The following is a 10538-nucleotide window of genomic DNA, read 5'->3' as shown; positions in this document are numbered from 1 at the left end:
CCTCCCTCTCGTGGTGGTTATCATGTCCGACTACTCGGTTTAATATGTTGGTTTTTCTATGGTGGGTATTGGGAACTAGGGTTCTAGTGGACGGTGTTATGTGCACGTGTAGTTTGTCTCTTGTGATTATTTATGGTCTCTTGTGATTGTTTGTGATCTCTCTGTTTTTGTTTACACATGATGATGATATGTTTTGTTTTAAAAGCTAATCATGCAGGGATTTTTATAATTAAAACTATAGGTCTATTGTGATTAGTTGTTTTTCTACTGGGCTTTATAAGCTCACCCCTATTTCTCCCTTCCAGGAAACACTCAGTTGAGACTAGGGGATATAAAGATGAATGAGGATCTGACGTTTGGATTTTTCCTAGTTTAATTAGTCCAATCTAGATTTCTTGATTTTAAGGAAATGTGTATGACTTGGGAATTAAACCTGATTCTATTAAGGTATATAAATTGGAATTTAGCTATATAATAGTTTGAGGAATTATAGATGCTAAGTATATTTATATGATTTGTTTCATATGAAATTTAATTATTTGGTGATCGGATAACTGTGAAAATATTACTTTTTAAACATATATGTATATGATGAGAGTGATCCTAATTTTATTCATATTATTTTATATATAATTTTAAAAGTTATTCTATTATTTTTGGACTTATGATTATTATAGTTTATAATATAAACTAAAAGAGTGCATAAAAAAATTATTTTCCAACAAGAGTATAGGGTCCGGGGCGTGACAGGTTTAGTACTTGATTATGGAGTTGATCATGAAAGTCGGTCAAACTTTCAAATATATAACACATCTAAGACGTACGATCCAAGTTCCATATATTCATTAATTTTCTTTATATGTTTTTCTTGAACTTCAAGGAAGATAGACTTATTTTATTCCGGAGCTGCATTGACGTATATTATTTTTATTATACATTGACTTAATAGAGCTTGATTAGCAAATACATATTATATATGCAATTTAAGTTAATTATTCGATTGGAAAAAAAAAAAATAGTTTTATGTGGTTAGTGCCAAAGCTAAGTGTCCAATTATCGTCATTAATACACACTGATCATGATTCAACCTGCTTCTCACGATGGTATTGATTTAATCAAACTGAAGAAAACCCTTACCTTGCACACACAGTGATGAAAATACCGAACCCTAACAAATGAACAACATTATTCATATTCAAGCTAATTATTAAGAATTTAAACACAATACATAAATAGCAGAGAGTGATCGATGAGATCATTTAAATCATATATGGTCTCTAGTCTTGATCATCAGATACATCAGTAAGAAATGGTGAAGGCGCTGGAGATGGAGAAGGCACCGGAGACAACGGAAGCACATGAACGGCAAGCTTTTGGTTTCCCACTGCGCAATGTTGACCAACACCACATAAGTACCATTTTATTCCTGGAGTTGCTAATGTAACGACATCGTTTCCACTCGTCAACGGCACTGCACCAACTGGTGTTGTGCATTGTTTGAAGTTCGTGCCATTTACTTTGAACACATTATGAACTCCTGCTGGATACTTAAATACTACAAAAAATAAAAATAAATAAATAAATAAATAAATAAATAAAAATTGTATATCAATAGGTAAGAATTATTACAAAAGTATTAACTTGAAGTTAATTAATACTATTTTTATACTAAAGGATCACGCCACTTCGTCAATCTAGATCAATTAAAAGATAAATTATTTTATTATAATAGGACGGAGCTGTATTAATTTATTTATATATATATAGTTATGTGTAAATAAAAATATATTTGCTTACACAAAATTCAAAATATCATCTAAAATTTAATACAGTCGGCATTTGGTTTATATATATGAACTCTAAATATATATATATATATTATATGCTTTAATTATCTATGATAACATAATAATAGTAAGAATATACGAGTAGTTTTAGGTAGCTTACGTACCTAGTCTGTCACCCACACCAAACAACTTATCCTGAGCCCAAGCTTGGTAATCAAAGTTGGTAGTCCAGCCTGCATCATCTCCAACAATGTAATCAACTGCTGAAATTGAAGGAACCAACAACATAATAGCTATTATAGCAAGATTATTAATGAAGATTATAGCCATAATTATCGATACTATATTGATTATTCTAATTATAAGAGAAAACGTAGAATAAGTTTAATTAATATGTATTGTAATAATTCACTAAGTGATCGATGATTATAATTAAGTTGGAATGTTTGGCTATTTATAGGCTTTTGGCTTTCATTTGCACAATTAATCATTAGACAGAGTACTAGGAGATCAGTAGTCTCGCCTGCATATGCTAGCCAAGTGCCAAATTTAATAAAAATCCTTTGGAATTGACAAATACTTTGAACTTATTATTATTAGTTTAATTATGATTTAGTTACATTAACAATGTTGATTCTTATTTTCTTATTTTGTAATTTAATTGGTGGATTACATTTGGGCAGTATTTTTTCCACTAATAGAATTTCCACGAACCTTTTCTTGGCCGACCAACAAAAGAGACCTCTCTCTCTCTCAAAAATTATAAAATAACAATGTTGCTTAAGACTAGTTGTTCATCATTTTCAATGATGCCAGATGTGCCACCCATTGGCACTAAGAAATGAGGGGTTACAGCAACAATATTTTTCGTCACTAGAAATGTATTTTTGGTCACTAGTGCTTATAGCTATGACAAAGTTGTCGCTAGAAGTAGCCACTAAAAGTCAGTTGTTGATTGGTTTTGAGCAGTGAAACCACATACGTCGTCGCTGAAACTTTCAGCGACAAAAAATAGTGTCGCTATAACCCTCTATAATTTGTCAGTTAATTATTTTAGCACCGACGTTTTATTTTATTTTTTCAGTAATAAAAACTATTGTACATATTTATGATTACAATTGAATGTATAACATTGCTGTCCCTGTTTTCACTAAGTGACACGTGGTACACTTTAAGGGAGATTATAAGATTGCATGTAAGTTGATTAAGTCTCCTAGAGTGTACTCTGGGCTCTGCGGGAGATAAGCCCATCCTTCAACAACAATTCACCACCACCGGAGGAGTACATCGTTCCTCCTAGAAATGTCACTTCCCGAGTACCATGTTTCAAGATGGTGCTCCAAGTCTTACTACAAGATCGTATCCTCCATTCACTTCCTCCAAGACTACGAGAACCTTCCTCTGGCCCAGGAGAAGGGTTGTCAGTCAAGCACAAAGACCCTGGACCACATATAGCTTTCTGACATCTATTGTCACATGGATCGTGGTGTCGATTCCTTACAAGCAACAAAATGTCTATCCCACAACGCCGCTTGACATGGAAAAATGTGCAACTACCACTCTAACAGTGTCAGAGACATTTCCCCTAATAATATAGTGGGCTGACATTCCTCACAATGGGCCCACCTAGATACACTGGAGCCCACCAGCTCATTTACTACGAGAATGTTCATTTATCTTGTAATAAATCTCCATTAAGGGAGACTAATTGTAATCAGCTCCAATTAATGAGCTTAATTGCCCCAGCAACCCATAAATAGGACTAGGGCACACATTGTAAAAGGTCCCAATTTCATTTCAGAGTGAGCCTATACGTGGCCTAAAACCCAAGAGAACTTGAGCATTGCAAATTCTTAGCATCCTAATACAAGTGACTCGTGGACTAATGTTTATTCACAACTTGAACCACGTAAAAATCCGTGTTTCAATCTTCATTTCTTTAAGCTTTAGTTTAATTAGTTGTTAGAGAAAAAACAACACTACAAGAATTTCATGTATTAATGGCGGGGGACTCCGCCACTAATAAGGTCTAAATCCGCCGCTAATAGGTATTAGCGGCGGGACTCCGCTGCTACTAAGCCGCGCCTAAATATTTGTCGCTAATAATGATTATTAGTGGCGGACTGACACACCCGCCGCTAATGCCTTTGTCAGAGGAATTATTATTAGCCGCGGGGTCCGCCGCTAATATTATTTTTATAATATTTTTTAAAATAAATTAATATTTATTAAATTTAATTATTTTTAAAAATAATTTAACAAAAATAAACATTTAATTAATTTAAACATAACTAACATTAAAATTAATATAAATAGTTTTAATATTTATCAACCTAGTAAATATCGCTATTGTCATTAAAAATAAATAAAGTATTAATTCAGTCCAAATATATAAACTAGTAACTAAATAAAATCATTAAGATTAATATTGAAATTTTCCTCATCTTCAACATTTTGGTTTGGCTGTGAGGACGACGGCTGTGGCGGTGGCTGTGGCGGTGAGGGTGACGGCTGTGGCTGTGGCTGTGGCGGTGAAGGAATATAAGGTGGGTGCGATGATCGTCCGAGTGTGAGGTCCCCAAACTGATCTCGAGGTTGTGGCTGCGACCCGCCTCCAACCTCCCCATATCTAACATTAGGTAGCGGAGGCTGCATCGATCCTCCTGGAAAGTCGATAAAGCTAAAATATAGTGGAGGAGACTGGGAAAAGGGTCCAAAAGTGTATTGGTTTTGATACTAAGGAGGTTTTTGCGATGACACATGTGGCGGATACATTGGGTGAGGCTGGTACATCTGCTGTGGCGGATACTGTGAAGGAGGCTGGAACTGCTGCTGTGAAGGAGGCTGATACTGCTGTGAAGGAGGCTGATACTGCTGCTGTGAAGGAGGCTGGTACTGCTGTTGTGGCGGTGTATGAAGGTCAGGATTGGCAGTGTTACTCTGAGAAGACGAACCACCTTCGGATTGTGGTGGCAAATACTTCTGCAGAAAACTGTCAAACATTGGGTCATACAGTTTACTGGGATGCTCAGGTACCACAGTCTCAAACGTCTCACGAATTTCCTTCATCATTATAGTCATAATTTTCATATTTTCATTAGGCGTAGCAGCAGTATTTGCTTGAGACTGACTTTGATCTGTAGAGCTAGAGGATGTCTTTTTTGCCTTCCCTTTCGCCCTATAACCCACTCCTCTTTGGTAGTCAGATCTCTCCCCGAGTACTTTACTTAGTATCTCGTATTGATCGACCGGGGACAAATCAACGCCAGATACATTTAGAGATGCCTCACTCTGCTGTTGACTTTGCCTCTCAAGCTGTGACCTCTGAACCTCTGCCGCCATTTTTTCATGTATAAAGATAACATTATAAACATAAATTAGAAACAAGAAAACAATACTATTCACTTACATAATCTTGTTGAGCTGCCTCATTGACAAAATATTTTGTCGATTTTCTCATATGAGCATCCCTCCAAGTATCAACAACATGCGCATCCGGGTTCTCCTATACAAATGTAAACAAAATGTTTCAGAATTTGTTATTTTATAAAATTAAATTAACATCTTCACTTACATATTGTTGACGCTTAGCTACCAGCGACTTTGTGCCTTGTGTTGTTACATACTTCATTTGTCTTCTGTTTGCTTGATTTTTAGCGGAACGAGCCAAAAATCTTTCGCTCAAAAACATTTCACAAATAAGCTGCCAAGCCTCTTTAGTGCAATGGTCAGGTGGCTTAGAGAGGACATTCTCCGAATCTTCTGGTCCAGCATATTGATTTTTGAAGTGTCTATGTCTATAGTTCTTTCTCTCGCGATATCTTTCCCCCATCTCCTTGTTGACAGTTGCCAGAACTGACTCACGTTGTGGATGACCGTCTATATTATAGTAATACTGCATTAAGAAAAAAAATTAGATAACTTTGTAAATAATGGAATTAAATAATTAAAAGTACAAGATTAGTAATTTTTTTACCCTCATACGATCAAGCACTTGATCCTTAAACTGTTGAGGTACATCAGCAAAATCCAAATAATGCCCCGGACACAAAATGGAAACTAGAGTGCCCAACATGCGAATAAAAGCTTGATCCTCCTGCCCAACCATTTTGTTGGTCACAGGATCAAGCTCTAGATCCAATGGTTTCCCAGCTTTTTTCCTTCGTTCTTCAAGAACATTATTACTACCAAGGCCACTACCTTTTCTTCTTGTCGGTGGGGATTTAAAATTTATTAACAATAATCAGTATTAGTATTGATGTTATATTTATCTAACAATATAATTTCTAAAAATAATTTTGATATGCAATATTTAACCTGACTCGCAAGATGATGGTACCCTAGAAGGATCTGGCGGGTCTTGACCCCCACCATCTCCGCCGTGATAAGTAGCTATATCAGCTGACATTATACTTCAGTTTAAAATTTATTAATTAGTAATTAGCATTAAAATAGAAGTATATCACATTGAATTCATAATAATAATAATTACAAAAAAAAACTTCATTATATTTAAATATATAGTTCTGTTACACAAATAGAAAAAACTAAACAGAGTAATCACTATCATTTCCATCAGTAATCGGAGACACATTTTCATCTTCACAAAGCTCAAATATCTTATATTATAATTACAAAAAAAAAATTCATTATATTTAAATACATAGTTCTATTACACAAATAGAAAAAACTAAACAGAGTAATCACTATCATTTCCATCAGCAATCGGAGACACATTTTCATCTTCACAAAGCTCAATAAACAATTCATCTTCTGCATCTGCAATGTCCTCATGTTCTGACATATCAGCTTCGTCGTCACCCTCTTCAACAGCTCCAACATATGCAGCAGGTTGATCAGATTGCATAATCAACTCTCCGAGGTCCATAGTCAACACAAAATTTATGAACTTGTTTCATGTACAATATCAATAACATCATTAACCTCATCAGAATTGTCCTTAATGTCCCAAATCTGTCGATGATTCACATCTTCTACAACTTTCCAATCACGACCTCTAAGTAAATCATCGAGATAGAAAACTTGCTTAGCTTGAGTAGCAAGTATGTACGGCTCATCTTTGTACCATTAACCATTGACGTTTATACTGGTGATATTATTTTCAATGAATGTTTTCTTCATTCTTGGATTTGTATTAAACCATTTGCACCGAAATAATGCCACTGAATATGCACCAGTGAAAGAAAGTATCACTACTTCTTCAAGCGTGCCGTAATAATTAAAACCTTCTGTTCCGGCAATAGACACTCCACTATTCTGTGTGGTGCGCTTTTTGTCTCGATCGTGTGCAATAAATCGAACACCATTGACTATACAACCTTGGTAAAAGGTTGACAAATGATCTGACCCAGATGCTAAAGCTAACAGTTCATCACCATTTTCCAAAGACCCAAGCTTGTGCAAGTCATATATCTAAATACATAAAATGATATTAGATTCACAAAATATACCATTAATAAAATCACTGTTCAAAGTTCAAAGCTACCTTTTTATGAAACCACGAACGAAATTTTTTCCTATGCAAACGATCATGATCACCATTTGGGTATTTTTGTTTAATCTCTTGTAGGTGTTCGCTGTTAATTAGAATATTGTTACAATTCTTGATTACAAAAAACTGATAATAACCACACATGTTCTAATTTATAAGAGAATAAACTTAATCTAAATACGACTCAATTTCAGGAGAATTCTCAAGTATGAACCACTCAGCTATTTCACGAGTATTATGATCGAGAGTCTTCAAAGTTCCCTTTGTGAGTGGACGACATTGATATTGGAAAACTGTAAGATTTCGTGGGATATAAGTTGCATCTTCATTTCGATCAAGACGGTTAAATCTTGTTTCAATGTCTTTGAAATAAATTGAACAAAAGGTCAAAGCCTCATCTGCAACATAGCCTTCGGCAATCGACCCTTCAGGGCGAGCTTTATTTCCCACATAATTCTTTAATTTTTTCATGTACCTTTCAAAAGGATACATCCACCTCATAAATACCGGGCCACCCAATATTGCTTCTTCTGGCAAATGTAATACCAAATGAATCATTATGTCAAAAAAATCTGGAGGAAAAATCAACTCCATCTTGCACAATATCTGAATAAGATCATTTTGTGCTTCCTCCATATCTTTAACATTTAAAGTCCTCGAACATATCTGCCTGAAGAAATTGCACAATTCTGCAATAGTGGTCGATATAGATTTTGGAAGAAACTTGCGAACACCGAGAGAAAGTAATCGTTGCATTATCACATGACAATCATGTGACTTCAACCCAAGAATATTTGTATCATTCTCGGACACTTTCTTCTTCAAATTTGAACAAAAGCCATCTGGAAATCTAACTCCTTTTATAAACTGACAAAATTGTTGCCTCTGTGCCGGAGTTAACACATAAGGAGCGTGCGGCTTCATCAGCTTCCCATTCTCATCTTCATAAATCCACAATGATTCTCTCACACCCATCTTTTTCAAATCATGTCTGGCATTAGTGGTGTCCTTAGATTTATCATTGTCTAAGATGGTGCCAAGGAGACTATCACACACATTCTTCTCAACATGCATGACATCTATATTGTGTTTTAATTTGTTTGTACACCAATACTCAAGCTCGTAAAAAATACTTTTTTTTCCTCCAATTACCTTCATCTACTCCTCTTTTACGTTTCACATTCCCAAACTGGACATGTTTTCCTGGAACTTGCGCTGCAAGAGCATTAACTTGTTCTAGTATATCCTCACAAGTAAACCGTCTCGGAGGACGTCTTCTCTCAACTTCTCCATCGAACTCTTTGTCTCTTCTCATTCGATGAGTACTTGGCAAGAATCTTCTGTGACCAATGTAAGATGTCTTACCGATCACTCGGAGGGAAGTTGTGTCCTCATTACACGTAGGACAAGCTTTGTATCCCTGACCACTCCATCCAGACAAACTACTGCGAGCTGGAAAATCGTTCACTGTCCACAAAAGGGCTGCCCACATATTGAACATCCTGTTGGTCGTACTATCTCTTGTATCAACTCCGTTAACCCACATATCCTTCAACTCATCCACCAATGGTCTTAGAAATACATCCATGTCCTTACCGGGTGATTTTGGCCTAGGAATAAGGAGGGTCAACATGAAATAATTGTCTTTCATGCACAACCAAGGTGGCATATTATAGTTTGCCAACACCACAGGCCACATGCTGTATGCAAGGTTCATGTTTCCAAATGGATTAAATCCATCAGCAGCTAAGCCCAGAGGAACATTTCTGGGATCCCTTGAAAAATCAGGATGCTTGGCATCAAAGTCCTTCCACGCAGAGCCGTCCACCGGGTGTCGCATCACCCCTTCATCTTTTGATTTCCCGGCGTGATGCCATATCATGTGTTTTGCTGTAATCCTTGAGCTGTATAATCTTTTCAACCGAGGGGTCAACGGAAAGTAACGCATCACCTTGTGTGGCATTTTTTTTCCTTTCGTCATTTCGGAAGTAATCCATCTACTACTTCCGCATACTGGACATGTCTCTTTAGATGCATGCGCATTGTAAAATAAGCAGCAATCATACTGACACACATGAATGGACTCGTATCCCAACCCTAATTTTTTCAATCTCTTTTTCGCCTCGTAGTACGATCCGGGGATTTTTTTTTCCTTAGGAAATGCAAGCTTTAACAACTTCAGCAATTCATCAAATATGTTGTTAGGCATCTTCCCTCTAACTTTTAGATGTAATAACTTTGCTAAAAAGTTCAGGGATGAAATCCAATTACATCCAGGATACAACTCCGCTTCAATCTCCTCAAATAACTCGTCATAATACTGACTCCCACCAGGATCCCTTTCTAATTCCTCAGTTGTCGGTACCTTAGCATGCTTTCACTTATTTTGCTCATGTGTTTACATACCTTTCGATATGCTTTGCTTACTAGATGCCTTATATGCCCCCAAGTGATTAAGGAGCTTTAGGTCCTTGGTCTTGCCTTGACCATAACCTGTTCGAACATTACTGCTCGGAGCAAAGGAATTAAAATGATAATACAACAAAACAACACACGTAATGAGAAAATACTTGTAATAAATACAATAATTGGAAAGAATGACTGGCTGCGCACAGTCCCTTATATTTCTTGTAATAAATGGACAAAACGTGTCTATACGAGTGATCAATAGGATCTTACACTTATAAGCGATTAGTCACATAAAATGACCAACCCTTTTTCACAACTTGTAAAAAGTAAAATTAATACAAGCCAATTCTTTAAGAAGAATTGTTTATTGATAGTACTTGCACAGGTGTTCTCCATTCCAATAGCGAGGAATGAGATCTCCATTTAAGCGAGCAAGTTTATAGGTGCTTGGATGGAGGACTTCTTCAATCTGGTACGGTCCTTCCCAATTAGGTCTGAGTACTCCAGCAGCCTGGTCGCAGGTGTTTAGGAAAACTCTTCGAAGTACTAGATCTCCGACATTGAATTTCCTTTCACGCACTTTAGAATACCGAGCGACTTTTTGCTGGTAAGTAGCTACTCGGAGTTGGGCTTGCTCACGCTTCTGATCGATTAAATCCAGGGATTCCATCAATAGTTGGATATTAGAGCCTTGATCGTACGTTATTCTGCGATGTGACGGCGGATCTAATTCAACAGGAAACATAACCTCGTACCCATAAGCCAAGGAAAATGGGGTATGTTCTGTTGCTGTTCGGTGGGAAGTTCTGTACGACCAAAGGACTTCAGGC

General features: G+C 36.4%; 1 protein-coding gene across 1 annotated transcript; it reads right to left on the bottom strand.

The window, feature by feature from the left end:
- Positions 1 to 1277: 1277 nt before the first annotated feature.
- LOC133792495 (blue copper protein 1b-like) lies at positions 1278 to 2117 on the bottom strand. The gene is made up of 2 exons (XM_062230405.1): positions 1952 to 2117; positions 1278 to 1555 (listed from the first exon to the last, which is right to left on the bottom strand). Exons 1-2 carry the CDS (start codon positions 2115 to 2117, stop codon positions 1278 to 1280), a joined length of 444 nt encoding a protein of 147 aa, XP_062086389.1.
- Positions 2118 to 10538: the final 8421 nt, after the last annotated feature.

This window comes from Humulus lupulus, chromosome 7 (assembly GCF_963169125.1).
Source record: "Humulus lupulus chromosome 7, drHumLupu1.1, whole genome shotgun sequence".
NCBI classification, from domain to species: domain Eukaryota; kingdom Viridiplantae; phylum Streptophyta; class Magnoliopsida; order Rosales; family Cannabaceae; genus Humulus; species Humulus lupulus.
This window is presented reverse-complemented; position numbering and strand designations above follow the sequence as displayed.